At 35.2% G+C, this 27,485-nt stretch overlaps 2 protein-coding genes across 2 annotated transcripts; both read left to right on the top strand.

The window, feature by feature from the left end:
• The first annotated feature begins 2,061 nt into the window (after positions 1 to 2,061).
• Positions 2,062 to 25,109, top strand: LOC112051376 (N-acylneuraminate-9-phosphatase). Its single transcript, XM_024089982.2, has 5 exons — positions 2,062 to 2,270; positions 7,799 to 7,973; positions 12,849 to 12,933; positions 14,942 to 15,164; positions 16,971 to 25,109. The coding sequence occupies exons 1-5, from the start codon at positions 2,166 to 2,168 to the stop codon at positions 17,136 to 17,138; spliced, it is 756 nt and encodes a 251-aa protein (XP_023945750.1). The 5' UTR covers positions 2,062 to 2,165; the 3' UTR covers positions 17,139 to 25,109.
• On the top strand, positions 2,325 to 5,029 carry LOC112051375 (neurochondrin homolog). Its single transcript, XM_024089981.2, has one exon. The coding sequence runs from the start codon at positions 2,588 to 2,590 to the stop codon at positions 4,799 to 4,801; it is 2,214 nt and encodes a 737-aa protein (XP_023945749.1). The 5' UTR covers positions 2,325 to 2,587; the 3' UTR covers positions 4,802 to 5,029.
• Positions 25,110 to 27,485: the final 2,376 nt, after the last annotated feature.

Genomic DNA, 27,485 nt, shown 5'->3' with positions numbered 1-27,485 from the left:
TTTTTGTTCTCATGCGATGAGTTGACAAACTATTAGCAGCCCCCCTAGTCAAGTGGCACGTCAATTCTCTTTCTACGATCGCTAACGCTTTGAAAACTAGAAAAATGTATGGAAATGACAGATCTTGATCACGTGACCTGTCGATAGTAAATGTCATTCCCATACATATTTCTAGTTTTCGAAGCGTTAGCGATCGTAGAAAGAGAATCGACGTGACACTTAGCTAGGCGGGCAGGTGTTGTAGGGAAAGAAGAATGTCCACCTGCCAATACAACGTCGGCCTCGTATGTAGTATGTAGTATGCGGAGAAATAAGTATTTGGTTAAATAATTGGTTTAATAAACTATGAGCAAAAAATACAACCGACTTTAAAATCACAAAGATGTTTTACTAAACTAATAAGCGAAAATTAACATCGTATGTGCTACCTTCTGATCAGTTTGAGGCTATCCCAGTGCACTTCATTCATGCATTGAAATACTACATACGCGAAGAGTTGTTTTCTTAATGCTTATTAGATGATTATTTTTTCTTACTAGTGCATACCCTGTTCGACAACCTTACGCACGCCACTGCTGTATCCATTTGGCACGTCGATTCTCTTTCTACAAACGTTAACGCTTCGAAAATTAAAAAATGTATGGGAATGACATTCATGATCCACAGGTCACGTGATCTAGTTGTCCATCGGATCTGTTGCCTTAGATATAGGTACATACTTACCTAAGGCAACATCTGATCTGTTGCCTTAGGTACAGGTACATGCCTATACAAAGCAACAGATCCGATTTTGTTAGTTTCCAAAGCGGATTGTAGAAAGAGAATCGAAGTGCAACATGGCTAAGGCCTAAGGGCTAACTTGTCATAGTTTCTAAGAAAAAAAAATAACAAGTGAGCTGTGACTATTGATTAGTACAACAAGAAATGTCGAAACAACTCAAACTAACAGCCACGAAATTATTAAATAGATCTAGGTAGCTCTATAACTAACTATTTCGCTTAAAGTTAGCTAGTTAGTGTCAATCAGCTGGGTTTCATTAAAGTTAAGCTGGTTAAGACGTCAGGCTATCAATTCAGAAATCGCTTTATTTGCGCCGCGTACCTTCGCGAGCGAACCGCATCGTGGCTGTTTCTAATTATTGCTTTAATTACTTTTCTTCCTGCGCCATTTACTCACTTTGTTTTTTTTCATTGCTTAGAAAAGGCACTATTCCCGGTCTAACCTAATAATTACCTTCATAATACCTAATAAATCTATACTTAATATTATAAAGCTGAAGAGTTTGTTTGTTTGCTTGCTTGAATAATCTCAGGAACTACTGGTCCGATTTGAAAAAATATTTCAGTGTTAGATAGCCCATTTATCGAGGAAGGCTATCTATAAGCTTTACAGTATCACGCTAAGATTAATAGGAGCGGAGCACCAATGAAGAATGTTTCAAAATTGGGATATTTTTTCCTAATAGCTTACGCTGCGTGCGCTGCGAATACGGTTAAAGCAATATAAAAAGTACTCTGTGCTTGTCACACTTCGCGGCAACCCCTCGGAAAACACCGTTGAAGATGACTTTTCAACCTGTTAAGTACCCTTTATATTAACCTGGTATATCAGGTATATCTAGCTACGCATGATCTTCTACAAAATTAAAATATAATTTTTGTATTGCCATCTAGTGGAAATTAATGTAACTTCGTTGAAAGTGGGAGGTTGGTTTTCACAAAACATACTTAGTACCGGGGAAATGAATGATTCAGTTATTCATATTATGCAAATCAAAAATATATTGTTGATAAGATAGAACAAATAATAATCTGTATGTATCTGTAATAGGTATGTTACTGATAATGATTCTATAGTATTTTTGAAATTCATTTGAATAATTAAAATTTATACAGCGCCATCTAGCGTAATCCAAAAGTACTTTAATGGGAATGACATGTCCTAACGAAATGACATCCACATGACGACCAGCTGTTTATTGTTAGTTTTTCATTTACATATAGATGGCAGTAGTAATTATTATTTAGTACGAGATAGGCTATGGGGTCTTTAAATAAGAGCGAGCAAGTACGCAAATCAAAATCATTTGACGCAATACAGCAAAAATTGAGGTGGTGTTTTACTGCAATCGTGTTGTAATATTTTTAAAGAAAAAAAAAATAATATGGATAGATTTTATGAGGACAATAACGATGTATCTGCTATATTTTTTGACTTGGACAACACGTTAATCCAAACAAGAAAGGGCGATAGCAAGGCCTGCAATAAGGTACGTATTTTTTTTTAATTTTTGACATTGCCACGGTCATGGGAATTGGGAAGTGCGCGCGCTGTCATTTTCATTTTACCTACGCCGTATCTTCGTTTCGCTTGCACCCGCGTGTTGCGTTCACGTTCCAGTAAGATATAAATAGGACTTTCATAGTTGGAGAACGTGAGCTCGACGTCCAGATTTAGATATTTTGGAACAGAACTCGCGCTAATAATAAGTGTGATGTAGACAGTGTTTCGCTCGATCTCGCCTTTCGCCGTCAGTAGAGAGCGAGTGTCTACTGCGTTTTGTGTGCACAGCGTCCAGATAGAACGATGGGTGACATATCGGAGCCAATAAAAAAGTGCATACTCATACTGAAGGCGGCGAAAAGTGACACGGAAAAGTTCGCCGCTTTGTTCATGGTGACGAAACTCGTCAAGGGCAAAGACTGCAACGCTGCCGCCAAGAAGGCCTTATTCGAAGCCATCGGTTTCAAGTTTTTGAAGAAGCTTCTCACTGGGAACAGCGTCGACGATGACTGCCCGCCGTCCGTCTACAAATCTGTGGCCTTATCCATCCTCACATGCTTCTGTAACGAGCCAGAGCTGGCTACACATCCCGAAATGCTGGCTAACATACCCGTGTTCCTTGAGATTGTGCAGACTTCTGACAACGAAGACTATGACGATAACCTGATTATCATCAGTGAAGCGTATACGTGCTTACAGTGCATTGCCGAACATGAGGCTGGACAAAAAGCCCTCATCGAAGTCGGTGCAATCACAAAAATGTCTGAGATCTACTCGCACCAAAGCTTCCAAACTGACGAAGCCCTCAATATCCTTGTTCAACTAGTCAGCCGTTACGGACCAGCTGCATGGGGAAGTGACCCCACACCATTCCATGCCTTAGTAAACAAGATTGCATTAGATTTCGCAACCGACCAATCTGAAAGAAAGTTCGAATTAGCTACTATATTGAGTGCTCTATTATACAGCTGTAATAAAACAACTGTGATCCCAGGATCGTCAGATGAAACTTGGCCACTGAGTATTTACAAAGCATTGTATGACATTTTGACAAGTAAAATAGGTAAGAACCAAAGAGATCCTGCACTGAAATTAGCAGCAAATATTATTGATTTGCTCGGAGTTGAGTGGACTTTTAATGATGAAGAGAATCCTAAGAAATTCTTCCTTCTCCTACTCCAGCTGTGCGCCATTGAAGTGAGAATGCAGTTAGAAGACAGGAGTTTTAAACAGGCGTTTGCAAATGCCGAGTTGATCACGGCTTGCTTTATAGTACTGGAACAGTCCATCAATTACATGGGCCAAGATCAGCTAGATTTAGAACAGAAAGAAAAGCAATCTGTATACACAAGTCTGAAAGGTGCATTTAATGCTGTTGTATCAATATTAACAAAGGTATCTAACGACAAAAACAGAGACAAACTTCCTGATGCTGAAAAAGTTTTCATATGTGCAATGGTTAGAGTCTTAGTAGCATGGATTGCCCAAGAGACCACAGCAATGAGGGAGCAGATTTACACTTTACTTCCCTTTATTTTTACGTTGGCAAATGATTCTTTCCATGCTTATCGAGCCAGACGACTGACAGAGAAAAACAAATCTGAAGGTGAACCACTAGATTTGGATTCACCTTTGATGGGCCAAATTGATTTGCTGCGTTTAATGTTGCCGGCACTCTGTCACCTTGTCGTTGAAGATAAAGCCAGAGATATAATCTTAAATCTTAAACAAGAGGATATCCTGTACGAAGCAATGAACTTCCATTGGTCCATTGTTCATTATAAAAAACCACCGATTCCAAAGTCTGAAAGGGGAAAAGCTAGAACTCAACCGGAGCCTGAGTTAGACCCTAAATTGTTAGAAGATATGAAAGACTCTCGCGCAGCCATGGTCAGCTTATGCAACATTTTCATGAACTTGACAGTTTTAGCGCCAAAAGTAGTTGAAACCAGTATGCTATTCAACACACTATTGAAATTCATATTCAACAATTTACCAGAACTGAAAAATATACCTGAAAATCTTGTATTGCACGGCCATTTAGCAGTACTTGGACTACTTTTGCTGAAACAGCAAGCAAGTAAAGTTAAGAAGAACGACTTCTCCATATGCAGATACATTCAGTCAACGATTAGATTCCTTTGGGACGCATACAATGTTGATGAATCGAATGATCCAAATGCATTAGTCGTTTCAATGACTTATAAAGAAAATTGGAGTGAAATTGCTGATTTATGGTTCCTGGGAATGCAAACTTTGAGTGGTGTCTTGACTATTATACCTTGGATATCAGAGTTTGCTATAGAGAGTGGCTGGGCTCATGGCATAGCTGAGATGCTAACAAAAGTCAAGGTTGGCACTTTACCTCCGAACGTTAAGTCAGCATTCGAAGACTTCTTATGTAGGCTTGTAGATTCAAATGAAAGTGCCATCCCTGTTCTCAAAAAGGGTGGCGCTTTAAAAATGTGCCGAAACCACCGACTAATGGACTTGGGAAAGAAATTATTTGGTGACTAATGTATGGCAGACATATTCCTGATTTTGTATTAATTATTTTCTTCTTTTTTTTACCAATGAAAAGTACTTACTCTAAAATTATTTTTAATGTTACTTATTTTTATGTAACACACTGTAAATATATTTCTGTGATTACTTTCTAGGTTAAAAAAAACTGTTGCTGTCTAATAAAATATTGTTGCAAATTAAAAAAGAATTAAAACTGATAATAAAATTGTTTTGAATGAATTATTTTGTTTGATTTATTTCAATTTTAGATTATATGTATAAGTAGTAAGTAGTAACCTAAAATTTTAGAGATATTTTTATACTGGAATACTAATGTTAGGTTGAGTATTATTAATTAAAACATCCATTTGTTGAGTCAACAATCAACATCTCTATTCTGTATTCTGTCTATATATCTGTGTTGAAGTTCAGTGGCGTACTTATAGGGTGGCAGGGCTGACAAAATGTCATGGGCCCACAGTTTGAAGGCCCCCAGTCTGTGGAGCAGCTTGGAACTTTGACCATTTTTCTAGGGCCCAATATTTTGCCATGGGCCTCGGATGCTATAATTCCGCCACTGGTAGAGTGTAGATTTTATTAACAGGAATTCCCAAATTGGATTTTTTAATCTCTATATGACCTTTAACAAACAAATTATAATCAACATCGCATGTGGAGTTGCAGTATTTTTTATTGCTCTTGTTTATAAATAAAAAAAAATGGTTGCCATGGTATTTTGTGAAAAACTGAATTTCCCGCGGACGAAGTCAAAAGCGTCCACCAGTATTCAATAAATAGTAGCAATATTCGTATTTATAATAATTAATTTATTTATTGTTCTATCGAGACGATCGTTGCGTGATAATTTTAATTTAACAAAAAGTTTTATTAAGAAAAACAATGCTATAATTTTTTATTCCATTGCATTATGCATATAAATAATACCTAAACAATTTATAATAATTATTTTTTTAATTGTTCTTACTATTCCATCAAGATGATCGTTGCGTGATAATTTATTTCCCTACATAAAAGTTTTATTAAGAAAAGCAATTCTATATTTTTTTAAATTCCTAATGGAATTAAGAATTTAACGCTATGTTACTGAATGAATGCAGCTTTCTATTGGTGAAATATTTTATTTAAAGTAAAAAACTAAAATGGTTACTCTCATAATATACTTTTTATTATTTCCTAATCCTAAAGTTATCTGGAAGAAATCACTACTTAAGTACTTAACGTTATAGCTGCCGTTTGTATCCTACTCTCTTAATAATGATATTGTGTCTTTTTCTCTTATTTTTTGTGAAAATTAAGTGTAAATAAATAAAGTATGGATAACTAGCGGACGCCCGCGACTTCAGTTTTACACAAATGCCGCGGGAACCATGATTTTTTCCGGGATAAAAAACTTATGTGTTAACCCAGAGTAAAATCTATTTTCATTCCAAATATCAGCCAAATCGCTTCAGTAGTAGCGGCGTAAAAGAGTAACAAACATCGAAACAGTTAACAGACATACATCCATAAAAATTCGCGTTTATAATATTAGTAGGATTACTGTAAGTTGTAACCCTGTCCTCAGCGCCATGTAAGTTGTATTAAATAATACTTCATATTATAGTTCCCTGTAGTTGTACTTTATTACTTATTATTATTTTTTTACAACACACATTATAACCAGCCATTTTATACCTCAACTTCAGGCATTCGGCATTCCGCCACAGAACAGACTACACCTCTACTGCCGACCATAGACTATATAATAATGTAGTACGTAAGACAAAATATTAATTTGTACAAACGAAAAGTAGATTTAAACCCACGTCTTACTAGACACGGGCATAAGTTAGTTATTTCTGCATATCGTCTCCAAAGAGTAACAAAATCTTTTGTACTAGGTTCGGGTGTACTCTTTCTTCTATAACAAGATCCCCAAGACTGTGATGGACCTACCAATGCATAGCTTTAAGCAATGTGTTGAAAAACATTTACTTAGTCGAGGTTACTACAACATTGATGAGTTCCTTAAAGATAAAAGCGCTTGGAGGCCATTGGATCAGCTTCCACCTTCACACAAAAAGTAAAACTATGAGAAATATTAATGTTATCATCAATTGTAAATAATAATACTGTATGATTTTTTAAAAAGAGCAACTGTTGAGTTTCTTGTCGGTTTCTTGTCAGCAGAACCTGCCTTCCGAACCGGTGGTAGATTCTTTACAAATAGTCAACTGACGTGTCAAAAGTGCTAGTAAACTGAGCCTACTTGAAAAAAATGATTTTTGATTTTATTTGATTCGTAGTAACTACTCTTACAATTACCGTCCATCAGATAGTAGAGTAAAGAGTGTCGTGTTGCAAACTCGATGCTGTGCCAAGGCACAGGTGAGTGCACTGTGCCGGAGTGTGCGGTGCGTCGACCCCGGACTATTCCTGGACCGGACAGATGGACAGTTCCGTGGCGCATGTTTTGACTGCTATGCTAACTGTCTAATATATCACGCGTAACGCTCGCAAATTGTAGATACAGGAATGCGTATGCGAATGCTAAATGTGCAACTTGAAAAAATATACAAATATTCATTAGATATACGTATTATAAATACTTTTATTTAAGTAGGCTTAGTTTAGCACTTTTGAAACATTAGTTTTGTCTTTTTGTAGAGATCCAGGTTCTGCTGAGAAAAAATAGTCATACTTTACAATATTCTTTACTAGCGGACCCGGTCAAGCTTCGTTTTGACATAAGTGCACTTATTCTGTATCCCTACTCTACCCTTCTATACCTCTACCCCTACCCTACCCCTAACCTACCCCATATATACCTATACCTATACCTATACCGATCCATGCAACTGGGTCGAAATATCGACATTAAAAATGTCTTTTTATCGTGGTATGTACCCGTTTAAATAACATTCATAATGAACAACCACGAAATAAGTTTAAAATCATTAATTATTAGGTACTTGAGGTATACCATAATAAAAAAATCATTGTCAACAGATGGTGGAAGTTCTAGAGCACAAATACGGCTTGCACCGCGAGACGGCCTGCGAGAGCGCGACCACCTTCCTGCGCGCCTTCCGAGCCAGGCCCGACGACGACACCTTCGCTGTTGACGAGTGGCCCACGCATCTGTGGCGGAACTCGCTGCCCAAGAACTACAGGCATATTGCCAGTTAGTAGCACTTTGTTTAGGGTTCCGTAGGTCAATCAATCGATTGAAGCAGACCGACAATGTGCCCAGCACGTTACAACTCGCTGCCCAAGAACTACAGGCATATTGCCAGTTGGTAGCACTTTTTTTACTTTTAGGGTTCCTTATGTCAATTAATCGATTTAAGCAGACCGACCATTTTGCGCCTAGCACGTTTCAGAAAAACAATATATTACGTAAAAAGCCCTTTAACTATACTTTTTTATTTAATAACTAGCGGACGCCCGCGACTACGTCCGCGTGAAAGTCTTTATAAACTTTCAACTACCTCTACCCTACCACTACCCTACCCCTACCCCTACCCTACCCTACCCTACCCCTGCCCTACCGCTACCCTACCCCTACCCTACCCTACCCCTACCCTACCCTACCCTATACTACCCCTACCCTATCCCTACCCTACCCCTAGCCTACTCATTAAGGCTGCACTTCTTTATTTATTCCCCCCCCCCCCGCGAGTCGCGTCGAGCGTGGCAACCGTTACACAAAAATAATCCATATAGCATGAATTAGTATGCACGCGCGATGGCTTAGCGTATTTCTTGTATAACTTTGGTGTTTCTTTACCGATTTTTATGATTCTTTTTTTATTGAATAGGTAATAATGTTAACTTTTTTAGTTAGGGATGAGTGATGAGTGTTATAATCATAAGAGTAGACAAATTTAATTAGAAAGCTCCGAACTGCTAAGCTATCGGGAGTTACACGTGCTATTGTGAGTCAACCATAAAAGATAGACATATATATGATGTTGTATTTTTATAGATAATTTTAAGGAGAGCATTTCCGTCATACATGATTTCTATGTAGCTTTAACCATTAAGGCTGTACACGCGACGGAAGCTTAAAAAATTGAGTAACTTCTCCCGTTTTCTCAACATTTCTCTTCACTGCTCTGCTCCTATTGATCGTAGCGTAATGAAAAGTATACTATAACCTGACCAGGAGTATGTAGAATAACTGTACCAAGTTTCGTTAAAATCCGTCCAGTAGTTTTTGTTTCTATAAAGAACTTACAGACAGACAGACAGACAGACAGACAAAAATTTTACTGATTGCATTTTTGGCATCAGTATCGATCACTAATCACCCCCTGATAGTTATTTTGGAAATATATTTCATGTACAGAATTGACCTCTCTACAGATTTATTATAAGTATAGATTGTCACTAATTTGGGCATTGTAACGAGGTTTATCCATGAAATCTGGGCCGAACAATGTAAACGGTTTCCTTGTGATCAGATACGGAACACTCTTCACTGGAGTTCGACTCGGACTGGCCCTGTTTTTTATAATACTCTTCAAACACTTTTGCCGCTGATATCATGGTCTCTCACGGCCCATTAATATATTGTCGGTATTTTAGCGTATAAATAAATTCTCCCTTGGATTTGTTCCATCGTTTAAAAAAATCTCGACGACCTCAAAGGATTAGTTGGTACGTAACTCGTTGGTATCCGACTTTGTTGATTTTTAACTCGAATCTATTTATGATTTTATATTTTTTTTATTTGGGTCAGGTCTGGCACTAGACGAAGCTAGGCAAAAAAAAATGTACAGGTATCTACAGCCAAGCGATTTAGTATTCCGGTATGATGCCGCATGCAACCGTGACTGCCCAGTTAGTATGACTGAGGGTGCAGGTTCGAATCCGCTTCAGAGCATGCACCTCCAACTTTTCAGTTATGTGCATTATAAGACATAAAATATCACATGTCTCAAACGGTGAAGGTAAAACATCTTGAACCTACATATTTGAAAACTTTCTTTATTCTCTACGTGTGTGAAGTGTGCTAATCTGCATTGGGTCAGCGTGGCGGACAATTGGCCTAACCCCTCTCATTCTAAACGGAGACCCGTGCTCAACAGTAAGCCGAATACAGGTTGTTAATAATGCTGCATAGAAACGTCAGAGGGCTCTTCTATGGGTTCAGCTTAGCGTTTTTTATGTTCTGTGGGTTAGCCTGCTACAATCTTGACTGCGTCGTCACTTAACATTAGATGGGATCGCAGTCTAAGGAAAATGTTTTCTATAGAAGATTTATGTTTGGTTCAGGTCGCCAACCAGCATTGCTTGCACCAGCAGTGTGGTGGATCTAAACTCCATATCCTCCTCCTCTTTTACAAGGAGGGAGGCCTTCTCCTGCCCTAAAGTGGGTCGTTAAGACTAGATAAAAATCACGCCATCCATTTTCATAGAAGTAGTTGCTACAGTAGAATTATAAAATTGCGTACTGGTATACATTTTAGTTGAACAAATGCTATTTTTAACTTGTTTTGCAAATTGTTACATAAACAGCTTTATCGGGTTGACGTCTGTTATACAAAAAAACACTAGGTACCTACCAACCTATCTATTTTTTTAGGTATATTTTCTCAACTTGACGTAATTAATACATAGAGGTCAATGTCGTTTTATGACTAGCTAAATCATAATAACAATAGACGCCGCACGGTTTTACCCGCGTGGTTCCCGTTCCCGTAGGAATACGGAAATAAAAATATAGCCTTTAGCACTCGGGGATAGTGTACCTTTCCAACAGTGAAAGTTTTTCAATCGGTTTTGTACTTTCAGAACATATTCAATTCAACAAACAAAAAATCAAATATTTTCTCTTTATAATATTAGTATAGACTAGCGGACGCCCGCTCTTAGACCTCTTTCTGTAAAAATGGAGTAATTTCTCCCGTTTGCCCAACATTTCCCTTCACTGCTCTGCTCCTATTGATCGCGACAGCGGAATAACCTGCCCAGGAGTATGAAGAATAATTGTACCAAGTTTCATTAAAATCCGTAGTTTTTTTTTAACGACAGACAATAGTTTTACTGATTACTGCATTTTTGGCATCAGTATCGATCACTTCTAGGCATCACTAATCCCCCCCTGATAGTTTTTTTGGAAATGTATTTAATTTACAGAAGACCTCTTAATATCTTCGAACTATGTCAGTGGGCGTTGGCTTTAGTTTGTAATAATTAACCGACTTCCAAAAAGGAGGAGGTTCTACGTTCAGCTGTATGTATGATTTTTTTATTATTATACTTTTAGATGCTACAAGTATTTGGATAATTTCCATTTCAAAATGTGAAGAAGGTCACATTTTAAACATAAAATCACGTTACTTTCTGCAGAGTCATTGTAGTCACAGGTTTCCCCCAATAGGTACGTCAACTCCCGACAAAACTAAATGTTTCCTGTTAACTCATTCATTGAATAATGAAATAGACTTTATAATATCTGATAGGTTTATTATTAGGCGTTTTGTATATCAAACATATTGTTTAATATACAAAACGCTTACGTAATTAATAAATATAACAAGATATTTCTAAGCTGGAAATACAATAGGCTAGTTGACTTTTTTTTTAAAATGTCATGAATTGTTCATTATAGTTCTACTAGATTGAAAATAAAATATCATATTTTTCGAGACATGAATACATAAAAGATTTAATTTTTAAATATTTTTTGACAATACGAACCCAAACGCTATCAGCCTGATGGCTGGATGGCTAAACATCTCCCTTCTTGTGGTTAAGTGTCTATGTGTATTTCCTAAACACTAAAGCAAAATAAAAAAATACCGACCGAAGTGAGACCCTCCTCCTTTTTGAAGTCGGTTAAAAATTGGACATGCCTTATAGTTTGCCTTAGTTTGACGTTTATTCCTCTAGTTACATCAAATTCCATCGTGATTCGTGACGTCACAAAATGGACGACAGCGTTTTTTACGTTTGGTAAAATTTACTTACTAAGTTTTATAAGAAATCCTTAACTCATATTAATATCGATATATTTCGGTACTTTATTCTATGTAGGTATATTCGAGCATATGTGTGAAAAATATTTCTTTTTTAATTGAGAAATAATACATTAAGGAGCTTAAGTTAACTTATCCTAATAACTATACAAATCATGCCCACGTGGAATGTGAAAAAGATATTTTGCAGTTTGTGTTTGCAGCATGAATCTCTTCAAACCCAATTTCATAAGTAAACCAAACGATGTTTTTCTTCATCTGATTCGTGGAAGATCTCAAAATAAAATCAACACCGCATTACAACGTAGCTTCTATATTTGTAACAACTTAAAACAAAATGTTGTACATACTACATCGTTAGTGTTTGGAAGGAAGTGATGTAAAGTCCAAGTAAGGAGTCTACCCATTATGGTTGTATAGACTTATGGTTATTTATGGTTCTTTGATGGCCTCCGTGGCGCAGTGGAATGCGCGGTGGATTTACAAGACGGAGGTTCTGGGTTCAATCCCCGAATGGGCCGATTGAGGTGTTCGTAATTGGTCTAGGTCTGGCTGGTGGGAGGTTTTTGCCTCGGCTAGTTACCAGTAAAGGAGCTCAAATTTTAGTTGTTAGGAAACACAGATTCGTGTGGGTCGACTGGATCGACAACAAGAGGAGGCCATTTTTCATAACGTCTCGCTGTTCTGTGGTAGAATAAGAATACGTGTAAACTCGAAAAAATAATGTAGTGAACGGAACGCCCAGGACGTCTTCCAAGAAATTCTCAATTAAATTCTCAGCCCGAAATTCAGCGTAGACACCGTCACGCTGCTAGTCGCGTTAGTGTTTTTATGCAATAATGTTTTGTGTTGTAATTATTGATAATAAATAATTGTTTAGTGTGGGCATGAGAGGGGATGGGGAGGTGAGTGTCAATGCATACATCTATTAAACCTACACAGGTCACAAGTCCTGGGACCTGCTCGAGGTGTTTCCTCTACCACAAAATGGCGGTACAATCACTGTCGCTGCTACCCGTCCCAATATCTCTTACCTAAAATGACTGAAAACAACTCTTTTTGTATTGTTCCAGAACATGTATCAGAGGAATGGTTAAAACTAAGATTTCATTATTTAACATTGACCCCCGATGTAATACATCTATTGGAAACATTGAGGTACGCACACATCCAGTATTATACAATTTTTATGTTATGCAGAAATATTTGCCTCAAACGACCGCTCTAAATGTAAACACTAAATATTTCTTCATGATGTAATAAAAAGTATATTTTAAGAGGGGCAATTTCTTTGTGGAATTGTAAGTTTTAATGTTTGTATACTAATAATTCAAAGTGATTGCCTATCATATACATACTAAATAAAAGATGTTGTAAGATTATTCTAAATTACCTAAAGACGTGAGATTTAAATTTGAATATTCAGAATTTCATTAATAACTTGTATGTAATCTTAAAACAACTTTATTGATGTCTGCATGGTGTTATGTGGTCACACACAAGGTCCATCGTAATATTTTTTTCCAAAAAAAATCTCATTCATTTCTAATTTTGAGTTCATTTTCAACTGCCATTTTTCACTCATTGGATAACGCATGCCACATAATACTGTGTACGAGTTACAAATTTTTAGATCTAATGAAAATACTTTTTGAAACTTTCATGTCATGAAAGTCAGCCCAAAAGATTTGCGGAGGTAAAAAAAAAAACAAAAAGAAAATACAAAAAATATTTCCAAAAAAAAATTAGACCGTACTTTTTTTATAAATTTTGATTGTTTTAATGATTAATAGACAAAAAATAATTAAATTTATCTCTGCGAACATGTTTGGGCTGGCTTGAAACGCATGTTTGCTAATAAAATGACTTGTTTTTCAACAGTTCAGTTATTGCTCAAGGAGTGACTAAACTCTGGGCGCCGCGTGCGCAACACTTAGGTTTGAATTGTATTTATAATATATGAGGGAGTGCACCGAGAAGGTAATAAAATTGCCTCAAAAATTTTAATAAGTATGATCTGTGGAGATAATTTTGACACTAAATTCAATTTAAATTTGCTATAAAACGAACATAAAAGAACAAAATATTATAGACGATAAAGTGCATGTAACATGTAAGGTAGTCCGCATATTTTTTTGTCTTGAATGAACGAGGCGATCATTTCTATTTAGACTGTCGAGAGAGGCGGACGTCACTGACTAACAAAAGTTAAGTGATACATTCTGTTGTATTTTAAATAATAGAAATTTCTTTTCTGCCTATATTACATAATAGTCAAGAATATCTCCATTCTTATTTTATAAGTATGTTATGTTGACAAATTGCTATAATCTAAAGTAATATCAAAACATAGTCAACTTAGCATTAGTTACTAAGTGTGTTTACGTATAATTTATACTACGTTTAAATAAATTATATGTGAATTGGTTTTGTTCATCATGCCTTCTCATGAATGTTCTCGCACTATTACTTAAAACAATAATTAGAAAGAGTGCGGGGTCGTTCCTCTTTCTTATATAATAGATGTCATCACGTAAGTTAAAACCTGACTGGTAGAAGTTGATATCCGGGGATTCCCCTAAACGCGTATTACATTATGGGATTTCCCCCTATCTAATCATAGACGCATATAGATTAGATTCGATTCGCGGACTTCCGCTGTCTTTTTAACTGAGATTATTGGAAAAGAGACACTACTATTTTTTTAGTTAGAGACGCGTTATTAAATGTATTATCATTTTAAAAAATAATTATCATCGCATAGGTAGACATACGTTTTTGCATGACCTTTTTACTACTTAATTAAACTTCAAAATTAGAAACATCAAGTCATATATCAACTGTATCCTAAGTTGAAACAAACAGTAGTGTCGTTTGTATTGTGTACACTACCACAATTTGTCTTGAGCCTCTACTGAAATGTCCTTATAGTATAATGACTAAAAAAGAAGTCAGTTCTATAAAGGGTCAGTTCTAAAAAGGGTTATGTCAAGGGTCAGTTCTAAAAAGGGTCATGTCAAAGGTCAGTTCTAAATATGTCATGTCACGGGTCAGTTCTAAAAAGGGTCACGTCAGGGGTCAGCTTACGTGACGACGTCAGCTCACACGTGCTGAGTGTCAGCATGTATACAGTCTGGCAATAAAGGTCCGTGGCTAAATGGTACAGGGAGGATTATCTCCTCGGTCTGATCACCAACGGGCCCTCGCGAGCCCAGTGGCAGAAGATCGAGCGCCTTGGACTGAGGAAGTACTTCGATTGCCTGCTGGTCTCCGGGGACCTGCCCTGGGAGAAGCCCGACCAGAACATCTTTCTGGAGGCCTGCAAGCTGTTGGGCGTTGAAGCCAGGACTTGTATCATGGTTGGGGACAAGCTTGAAACAGATATTAAGGTAATTTCCTTTGTTTTTTTTTTCTGATTATTTGACGTAGCTTGATCAATTTCAACTTTTTCTCTATTTCAACTAACAGTTTTACACTATTAGTTATGTTACGTACCTACAAAATCACCATTAAAAAGTTATCCCAATTTCTGAACACACAACTCGTCTTTGTAGGTCAACATTTAGGCATCACCTATTTGTTTAATTTAATTAATTTCATGTATTCGCATAGTAAACAGCGAAAGTTATTTAAACATAATACATAATACTCCACCAGGTGGACTGACGACATCAAGCGAGTCGCATGGATTCGCTGGATGCAGGTGACTCAGTATCGTGATGTTTGGAAGTCCCTACAAAAGGCCTATGTCCTGCAGTGGACGTCCATCGGCTGATATGATAATGATGATGAAGATGATGATGATGATGATGATGATGATGATGATGATGATGATGGTGATGATGATGATGATGATGATGATGATGATGATGATGATGATGATGATGATGATGACATAATACCTAAATATTGTCTAAAATGTCGAGTTGTACGTGCCCTATCTACTGACGTCGAGCTTTACAATGTCTAACTATCGTAATAGTGCTAATTTTATTTATTTACCAGTTTTATTGCGTCTTTAGCTTTGGTTTCAAGGTTATTTATCCAAAAGTATTGCGTCTTCATTTTACAAGTTACAATACACCTACTTAATATTATAATTAATTAAAAACTTACTTATGACGTCATGCTAATAAAAATTAATGGATATTAATCGGTATTATTTTTATTGCTCATTCTCGAACAACAACAATACAGTGATGAAACTGTCAAAGTCAGGTTTTTTTAGAGACTAGACTTAAGTCACTACGACTGCTTGAAGGTACTCCTTCCATACAGATCTGTCAAAATAACCATTGTAGGAAATAGTTGTCTGAGACGGATATGACGTCTGGTGGCGACTTGTTTCCGCAAAGAGTGGGGAGTTAGAGAGGGGTAGCGATCGGTTGCCGGAAACGACTTGCGATATAAAGCGCTTGTCGTTCGGTCCGCTTCAGTCACCTTGCGAGCTCGGTCGCGACGCGGCAAGATATCACCGGATCTGATAAACCCGGACTTGACACCGTGGACCTAAACAGGCCCCACCCAGCGCCCCGCCTGTCGTTGCAGGCGGTGTCGAGTATCACAGAGAGGGGCCAACGCCCCGATCACTGTTACCCCGTGACCCGTGAGGGTAACCGTAGAGGACCCAGAGAGCCGCTTCAGTATGCTTGTTGTGTAATTCTTTATTGGTTACTTCGGATAGGCGGGGAGAGTGACTTGAAAAGGGGAGTGTTAGTTAACTGTCAAAAGCGACTTTAACCCTATACACAACGTTCACAAGTGCGTGACTCCACTCAAGGTCATGAGTCTGCCATTCTAGGGTCTTATTTTGGTTACAGTTTAATTTGTTAATTAAGTTGTCCTGACAAATATTGTGAATCATTCACCTTTGTTCGACATTGGTTTTCTTAGTTTTGTAATTTACTTCGGAGTCTGCTAAAACTATTTTAATGTGATAACCATTTGTGGTTTGGGGGTTTTTAAAATTGTATAATGTGGGCATGGAAAACATGTCCGTCAGTCAGGGTTGAGTTTAATGCATTCTGACCCTTTAAACCTACACCCAAGTCCTGCGACTGCTCGATGTGTTTCCTCTACCGCAAAATGATAGTACATCTGTCACTGATATCCGTCATCTTATAATTTTATCCCCGACTTCTCACGGGAATGGAAGGATGTCTGCTTGTTATACATTTCAAAATATTGTATTTCAGGGGGGTAAAGAAGCCGAACTAGGCGGCACAGTCTGGATTCCACTGCATTCCGACGAAATGGAATCCGACCTACCCGACTTCACGATCCAGAAGGTGACGGAATTACCAGAAGTGCTGCCAAACTCGCCGAAAATGAAGAGATCCGCGCAGACGTCGAAAATATGTTGACAGTAGAAACTTAGTATATATTGTGACACTTAATGGTGAGTAGTCGAACCCCTAATGGCAACTTGTTAAACATAATCTGTATGCCTTAATGGCGAGTACAGTGGTTATTAGCCAGGGTAAGCACAGATCAAATAGACTACATGTAGGTAGGTACAAAGCAGACATGTCAAAAATATAAAAGCTTTGATGCATGATGCGTTACATCACCCAAATTGAGCTATTTGTTATAGCTTTATGGACGTAGATCCATTTGCAATTAAACACAAGTTAATAATTCTAATTATTAACCTGTATTTGGTTATATAGGAGGAGGTATAGGAATAGGGTTGCCAACATTTTTTGAGAAAAATATAGTATTTTTTCAGATTTAGCTATAAGAGAAAATATAGTATTTTACGGAATAAGTGAAAAAAAAAAACGTTTATGATTGAATTTATTGCATATTTCTTTTTTTATCTTTTGCTTGAAGTACGAAATTCGATAATATGCTTTTGTCTGCCGAAAAGTAATGTTAAATAAAGTTCAAAATTAAAGATTTGTTTGTTAAATTTCAGTGTTGAAAATATAGTATTTTTGCGTATTATATATTTCTTTAATAGTATATAGTAGGTACGCAGACCCAAAATATAGTACAATACTATAGTACGGTTGGCAACCCTATATAGGAATATACCTATACCTATAGAAAATGTAGGTATAGGTATATTTGCAATGTTAGAGTAATAACTAAAACACTAAAACAATCTGTCACTAAAATTTGCGAAGGTGCCAAGCTATTAGTTACAGCTTTGAGAAGTCATATATTCATTTGCAAATGAACTTGTAAAGTTAAATACATTTTAATGTCTTTCCAACTAAAATTAGTGTAAATATTGTCACTAAAATTAGTAAAGATGTTAAAGGGATGAGTTATATCTTATATCTTTCTGAAGTCATTCAGAAATTCAGATATTCATTTCATTTGTCATGAATATTGTAATTTCGAACAAATACTTATTTTACTCTTATTTTATTTAATATTATAGGAAACAACTAACTAAAGTGATATAACTAAAAGTAGTTTGTGAGTTAGTACAATATGCGACGAATTTATGTAAATATTCCAACGAAGTGTTATTTTGGGCTAACATGCAATTAACCTAAAATGATAAATAGCTATTTAATTACCAAAGTCATTGTGAATGGTTGAATTTCAATTTTAAACTAAAACTTGTAACTTAGGATCTTAAGGATATTAATGTGTGATTATGGAGGTAACAAAAATATACCTATAAAGAAAATATGTTCTAATACAAGAAACGACCTTCACCTCTGTGTTAATGGAACGAAAAGGGTTTTTAAATCATATTCGGTATGGAAAAAACTAAAAAACATCCTTTTTTATATTAAATTAATTATAGCTTGGCTAGGTGTATACGACCTACTCTCGGTATATTTTTAATTAACTACTTTTACATATCTGAACTAAGAGGAAAAGAAATCGCGGCAAACATTTTTATTTTAGTCGCAATTAAAATTTAAACTAGAACATTGTTGCTCAATTTATTGTATTATTGTGGTTTTTGCAACTTCGTAGTTCTTACTAAAATTGCCACCTTTGTTAACGATGACCTGAAATTGTAGCTCAAGCTTGCAATTATTAATAACGAATTTCAATTAAAAAAACCTTGCTATATTATCTATACTAATATTATAAAGAGGTAAAGTTTGTAAGTTTGTAAGTTTGTCACATTTTTTAAATGGGGTAATCTTCGGAACTACTGGTCCGATTTTAAAAATTCTTTCACCAGTAGAATGCTACATTATCGGGGAGTGCTATAGGCTATATTTTATATTGGTATCATATATATTAGCCGAGTTATCACAGTTTTTGTCATACAGGTCGGACTGAAAATCCTCTTAAACAGACTTATTCGCATGCGCTGCCTTAACTATTGTGTAAAATTGAAATTAATGTATGGAGACTTTATGTATCTTCAAAAGTTCTACAAAAAAATCCGCGACACCATATATCTATCTTCTATATATTAGCAGATATAGTACCTTTTGTGTTTTAAAAATTATTAATTTTATATACTTAGGTTTACGTCATTATTTATACAACTAAACTTTAATCCTTATTAAAATAAATTATTTAATAATCACAAGGATATTATGGAGATAAGATTTGCCCTTTACAGTATGTTAATTACTTAAATAGTTTCGGAGATAATACAAAATTTCTAAAAGACGCAGAAATTCCGCTATATGACGCCCGGTGCTTTCATTTACGTAGTTCCCGTTCCCGCGTGAATATTGGGATCAAACATAGCCTATGACACTCGCAAATAACGTAGCTTTCTATTGGTAAAACAATTTTCCAAATCGGTCCAGTAGTTCCAGAGATTACCTCCTACAACCACACGAACTTTACCTCTTTATATTATTAGCATAGAAGTCTCTATTTCTCTTGGTCATACCACCACTCTCGAAGGACTGAACCGATTTTGCTAAGGGTAGGAGTAAGATAGAGAAGTTACAGGGTAGGGTAGGGGTAGGGTAGGTTTAGGGCCGGGTTTAGGGTAGTGGTAGGGTAGGGGTAGAGGTAGGGTAGTGGTAGGGTAGAGGTACGGGTAGGATAGGGAAGTGGTAGGGTAGGGGTAGGATAGGCGTGAGATAGGGGTACGGGTGGGATAGGGGTAGGAAAGGGATAGTGTACGGGGAGGGTAGGGGTAGGATGGGGGTAGGGGTAGGATGGGGGTAGGGGTAGGATGGGGGTAGGGGTAGGATGGGGGTAGGGTAGGGTAGGGGTAGGGTAGATGTAGGGGTTGGGTAGTGGTAGGGTAGGGGTAGGGTAGGGTAGGGGTAGACGAAAGCGGACGAAGTCGCGGGCATCCGCTAGTACTTTATATATGTAATCTAATTTTATTATAAACTACTAGTAAAATTAGAAAAAATATCGTTAAGGAAGAAAACAGTGTCATTTCGCAAGCTTATTCTGAATTTAAATTATCTATATTTTGATCATTTTATGTTTTAAACATTGAAAATTTTACTAATTTCAATGGTTTGTATAACAAAATGGCATATTCTCATTAAGCTTTTGGGTCTGATGATAATGTGATTCTTATTTTTTCATATTTTAAAATTAATTTTATTGTCGATGGTGCTATAAATTGTATAAAGGTTTTCTTAACTTAACTTCTTTCGTTTCTGGTTGGTGGGAGGCTTCGGCCGTGGCTTGTTACCACCCTACCGGCAAAGACATACCGCCAAGCGATTTAGTGTTCCGGTAGATACCGAAAGTAAGCCCGTTTCCATCTCGCATCATCACTTACCATCAAGTGAGATTTTTGTCATGGGCTATTTTGTTAAGAAAAAATATTGTATGTCGGGAAGATGTACAAAAAATAATCTAAAGTGACCTAAAGTTTGTGTCAACAAAGTTGTTTATAACAGAGAAACATGATGATCCAAACAATGTTTACTGTCACAACACAATATGTAAAATCTGCCAAGTTTATTTATAAACCTTTTATGTGCTTCTTTCCTACGTATCGAACGTACTCCATCTAATATATAAAATTTTCGTGTCACAGTTTCCTCCGAAACGGCTTGACCGATTTTGATGAAATTTTTTGTGCTTATCCGATATCTATGAGAATAGGCCAACATCTATTTTTCAAACCCCTAAATCCTAGGGGTAGGGTAAAAGTAGGGTATGACTAGGGTAGGGGTAGGGTTGAGGTAATGTAGGGGTAGGGTAGGGATAGGGAAGAAGTGCATCATAAGTCAAAGCGAAGCTCGAGCGGGTCCGCTAGTAGGTATATATTATTTTTAAAACTTTTTTTAAAATTCTTTACAAGTAAGCCTATAATCTCATATGGTAAGTGATGATGCTAACTTGTTATGAGGAGGATGTCTAGACCCCTTTCGATTATGACATCGTACCGGAACCCTAAATCGCTTGGTTACGTCTTTGCTGGTAGGGTGGTAACTAGCCACGGCCGAAGCCTCCAACCAGCCACCTAACTTTGTATTTAAAAAAAGTTATTTTATCGCATGGTATAAGACAACCTGAATTTAGAATAGTTATAAATTGTTTTCTAATTGCGCTAAATAAGGAAAAGAATTTTGAAATACATATCGAAAATTCAAACTGTAAATACAAACAAATAAAATAATTTGATATGTATTTTTTAATTTGTACATTTACAAAAATAAAACTATTCTTCGTCCTATTTTTATATTTGTAACAAAAAGTTAAGCAAAAAGCAAATATTGAGAGGGTTTTCAAGGTACATTCAAATTAACCTCCACCAGGGACGGATTCAGGCAACGGCTAAATTGAATGGACCCTTATAAATGTAACAATTAAAATACCACCCTTGAAGTACAACATTAATTTAAATTTATAGTACAAAATATGTATTATTGTTATCTTGTACAGACATTTGAGGCTAAATAACTTTTATATTCCAAGCAATTCTACTTTTGTATACTCTGCCAATCAATATAAGTAGTATTTCTGACTTCGCTACCTCAGCTTCGCCTAATTTATGAAGTTGATTTTTAAATTTTGTTTTCATATAAATCGTATTTCAAAACAAAACCTAATTTTTGACGGCCGCGTGGCGCAGTGGGTAGTGACCCTGCTTTCTGCATCTACGGCCGTGGGTTCAATTCCCACAACTGGAAAATATTTGTGTGATGAGCATGGGTGTTTTCCAGTGTCTGTGTGTATTTATACATTATATAAGTATTTATATGTAGTATATAATTGAATATTAATATTATAATATCAACTATCTTAGCACCCATAACACAAGCTACTCTGTAAGCTTACTTTGGGGCTAGATAGTGATGTGTATTGTTTAAGTATATATATATATATATATTATAATTTATTGTGTATTTTTTCTGCATCCCTGACATATCATGCTAAATGATTAAGTAGTTAAGCTTTCAAACGTGCTATATCACTAAATAATAGAATATCACTAAGACGTGATAGCGTAAACTATCTTCACATTGTTAGTTTTAGTTGAATATTAAATTTAAAAAAAAACTTTATTTTATATTTTATAAACCTCTAATGGTTAACTAAATAGACCTGTTTTAAATATTCTTTAAATACTTTCTGTACAGTAAACACGTATTTGTTATGAATAATTTAATTCCCGTATACCGTAAAATTAGCTGTCGCGCGGTGGTTTAGCATGTAATCGATTGTCTAACTAACCGTGACTTGCGTTTGGCTTATTTTTACAAGACAGGGACGTAATCATAACTTGAGGCGGAATGTATTCTCAAAAAATATTATTATGATCTGTGCCACAATACCCCTCTGCATACATGTTCAGGAGTACGAAATAGGAAATCTTTCTCAGTAAAGTACAGTTGCCGACAGTTTTAGACGCAAATAGAACCGTAGGCGACAGACAAATGAAATTGTGTAATTTTCATACAATATTCAATTGTTAAACTTTGGGTTTTTTTTTACTCGAGTTCTGTACCTATTTATTCTAGCACTGTGAATAATATATTTTTATGACATTTCTATAGATCATAATCTGTGTAGCTTATAGTTTTTTTAGACAAATATGTATTTCAAGCACGTTTCTTTTAAATCTATATACCTCATGAATATATTCAGTGATCTTTTGTTCCTTATTTAAAAAAAGATAACCTACGCCTTTTATACTGTACCTACTGTGAAAAAACTTCACGCTTTACTGCAGCTTTAAATAGCAATTTTATTTTTTAAAAAATATCAAATGTACATAATATATCATAAGAAAAGTCTATAAATAATTCATCTTTCTGATTTCCTAATATAATAGGAAAGTGTAGTCTTAACAAATATCTTACAACTTAATTTTAGATTTGAGATGGCTTTCATAAAGAAAGAATTTTTATTTGGTTAAAATATAATCTTGTTCGAGATACATGTTTGTATATCTATGTTGAATGTGTTTCTATTACCATAGTAATGAATAAAAATATATACAATATTTTTACTAACAAAACTTAGGAATTGTAACTGTATGTCAGTTTTAATAGTGTCAACGTTTATTAACGTCTTAGTTTAAAGCAAATCAATCATTAATACTTAAAATACTAAATTCAATTAAAAATAAAGGCAATGTAGCACTAAAGAAAAATATTGATTACTATACGATCATAATGTTATTATTAGGTAGGTACATATTTAATACTTACTTAATTAATATACACCATAGCTATATTTCTTTCCTAGTAGCCTAGCTCCGGCCCTGCATTAAATTAACGATTTTCAAACGTAGATTCTATTAAAACTGTCAAAAGCTCTTTTAGATCTTATGAACAGACTGGGTGATGTGATAAATAGAATAATAGAGCGATGTTCAATTATAAATTAAGCAATCTACTGAATAAAATAGATAATTAATTAAATATAATATTAATTATGTATTTAAAGTAGGTATATATGAATTCAAAATATATACATCGTGTTTAGTGGATTGTGCTACTTTATTTTTTGAATATGTAACAATAAATAAGTAATAAATATAAGGGTCAGTAGGTAAAGCATGTAAATAAGTGTCATATTTAATGAGATATTTAATTATTTTTGCACATATAAAATATTAAATGAGTAGGTATAAAAAAGAGTTTTTATTGGCGTTAATTTTAAGTTAAAATAAACTTAAATTATAACGGTATGTTTCTGAAAGCTTAGATTTAAATTTAGTTTAGTTCCGTCCTAAATTCCTAGTTATTTTTTGTCATAGTTGTTTTAGAAAATCTGAATGTTAGTAGGTAGTTGTAATATTTTTATATCTATCCTTAGGTATTTTATAATTTTTAAGACTTTTTAATAAAACTAGAATTTTGGTTTTTTTTGTTAAGGTTTTACCAAATTCGACAAAATTAAGAAAAATAAAAAAATTGGAGATTAGAAACGTCAAAAAAATAATATGAAACATTTTTTTAGAAACCTCTAAATAATTAGATACCTAATAATAGTACCTACTATAATTGTCCTTCTATTAAAAAGTGGATGCACAATCAGCGACCAAAAAAATGTTTCCACTCAATGAGTGCCAAACACAGCTTCTTGGCACTAAATGTAATAGTCGTATTTGCAAATTCAACCTTAAACTCAAGGCTTAAGGTTTAATTTTCTCTGAATTTGGGATTTTATTGAATATTGGACTATATTTAAAGGCCTTTAGTTATAATGTCTTTACCAATGATTCTAAAACTGTCAAAGCAAAATTGGTCAGGTTTTAAGTGAAATTTTCTACATGATTGTGCGTCCTTTTATTATAAGAGGTCAATGACCTACTAAATAAAATAAGGGTTTTACAATATATTGTGTAGTTTATGTAGAAAATTAAGTACATAGCTAATTTCATTTCTGATTACCTGATGGTACCTAGCATAGTAAGTTATTAATTTGTTGATGTTTAAAAAATTTATTCGGTGTTGTGATTAAGTTTAGTTTTGTAACATTTGTAAATGTGGTTATTTTACTGACGTAGATTTAAGGTTACTACTCATTATAGCAACGCAGCATCTACTCGCTGCGCCTCGTGACATTGCAAGCGAAGCGACCCATTTGCGCTGGAGTTCATGTTAAGTCCGGCCGCTCAGAGATTGCGTTTCTGACACCTGTCAATGTCATCTTTTTAAGTTTATTTTATAGTTAATTGTGAATAATTTTAGCCCAAAATTAATACGTTTATTATAAGTTGCCATAATTATTAAATTTTTTATGCTATTAAGGTCAATAAAAAGTATTTAAATATCTCATTGACATTGACAGGTGTCAGAAACGCAATCTCTGAGCGGTCGGACTTTAGTGAGCGTAAATGTATATAGAAATCCATGCACAGACAATTTATACGAAGCAGGATTGGATGGTTGCTGGGTGGATATAATAAGCTATGACCCTTATTGTCAAAAAAGCTGTGTTATTTTCGAATACACTTTTCTTAACAAAATAGAGTGTATGGTTTTATTTTTATTCATCAATAATGTGGACGAACCTAATCGTCACGATCATGATTGATTTTTTTTTGTAGGTATGTTTGTTACCTTCGTACCTCCTTTAAAAAACAATGCATGTTACAACCCGTAGGTACCTACTCAAGGAAATTGTAACACAATGCCTAAATACTTTGGCTCGAAGGATTCGGCCGTGGCTAGTTACCATCCTACCGACAAAGACGTACTACCAAGCGATTTAGCGTTCCGGTACAATGTCGGGTAGAAATCAAAAGGTGTGTGGATTTTCATCCTAATCCTAACAAGTTTGTCCGCTTCCATCTTAGATTGCATCATCACTTACCATCAGCAGGGTTATTATGTAATTCGGTGTACCATTCAATCAATAAGTCATTACATCGTTTTTTTCATCGTATTTTCGGTTTTACAATCATCTAACATCGTATTTTCAACCAAATAACATAAGTATTTTCATTTTACGTAAAGTAGCATAGAAGTGGTAGTAACTTGGTACTACCACTTCTAATATTCACTTCTAGTAAGATTATTTCAAAGGAAAACCGTTATTTACGTAATTTCGTTGAAATAATCATGTTAGAAGATCGTAAGATGAAAAGATCACTGCCATTTGAAGTAAAATGACGTAGCCAAGATCATTTCGTTGAAATAACTTTGTTAGATGATCATAATTACGAAACTCGATGTGGTTATTATTTCAATGGTACACTAAGTTACATAATAACTCTCAGGTGAGATTGTAGTAAATGGCTAACTTGTAAAAACATAAAAAAAAAACAACTATCACATGTAAATTGTAATGACGACATAGTGTTCTTCAAGGCACAAGTGTGTGTAAAAAGTACTCTAGTACTAAGTAACTTGGAGTAACTACTCTAAGTAACTTGGAGTTTGGACTATTGAAGGTGATGCAATCTTTATGACGTTTCGTAACATCATACGGTAAGCTGCGCAATACAAGATTTTGGGAATCAGGGATAACGTCGGGGCGTGGCGGCACTGACTTCATGTATGACATGCACGTAGCTATTTCCGAGATTACATTTGTCTAATGCCTACGTATATAAATAAGCAATTATTAGCTGACAAATACAAAATAAACCAACTTATAAAATAACAATGAGCATCACAGGCAACTCTCAAGTACCTACCTACCCAACTTTTTCTAAGATTGATAATTGACTAAAGATAATTTATATCTGCCAAAAAAATGTAAGCAGCATGTTGCCTCTCTGTTGGCTTACAACTTAAACGAGTCAGTTACAAGTGTTGTAACACAGTCTATTGACATTAATATGACATGTAATAATAGTAGTTATGTTTCTATTGACCAGAGTACGAATGATAGTACTGTCTCAATTGTTAATTGTAATTTAACCGATCCAGTTACAAGTATTGTAACGCAGTCTTTTGACATTTTTACAACCTGTACTAATAGTACAAATATTTCTATACCTGACCGCAGTACCAATCCTGGTACTGTTACAATTGAAAATTTTTTAAACTAGAAGATACGACAACGGAGATGCACTGTAACATTAACCTTGTACACCAAAACATACAGAGCATCAACGGCAAGGAGTTAGAAGTTGAACTATTTGTAGAAAAATTCAATATACACATATTATGTATTACGGAGCATTGGCTCACTAACTCACAGCTGTTAGTTCTTAATATTAATAATTATTCATTGTCAAGTGTGTTCTTCAGAAGGGCTGGTCATGGTGGCTCCTTAATTTTCTTACATAATAACTTAAAATGTAAGGATAGAAAAGATATAGTTCGTCTTTCTGTGGAATGCATTGTTGAACTTTCTTGTGTGGAGTTGGAACAAATTATTATAGTATGCGTGTACAGACCCCCTCCTGCTGACTTTGATCAATTTGAAGAGGTAATGGAAGATGTAATGAGGCGATTGTGCACATCTTCCAAACAAATACTGATTTGCGGCGATTTTAATGTTGATATTCTAACAGAAAACTCAAAATCTGTTAGATTTGTTAACTTATTTAAATGTTTTGATTTGATGCATGCTTTTAACGAACCTACTAGGATAACCGCAACTTCAGGTACCTGTCTGGATAATATATTTTATAATTGTGTGCTTGAGAGAAAGAAGATAATAAATAAATTAAGCTCTGATCATAGTGGTCAAATAATTACTATCTTGAATAATAAAACCAATAGCAATCAATGGGTAAAGTGTAGGCCAATAACTGAAAGTAAATTAAAGCGATTCAAAAACACAATTATTTCTAAAATTCCAAGTCTTGCATTTGAAAATAATCATCCAGACATGCTCTTTGGTACACTTTTCAAGACAATAGACAGAGAGTTTAGTAAAATTTTTAACTTTAA

The sequence above is a fragment of the Bicyclus anynana genome, chromosome 21 (genome assembly GCF_947172395.1).
Source record: "Bicyclus anynana chromosome 21, ilBicAnyn1.1, whole genome shotgun sequence".
NCBI lineage: Eukaryota > Metazoa > Arthropoda > Insecta > Lepidoptera > Nymphalidae > Bicyclus > Bicyclus anynana.
The sequence above is the reverse complement of the archived record's forward strand: the minus strand, read 5'-3'. Positions and strand labels throughout refer to the sequence as shown.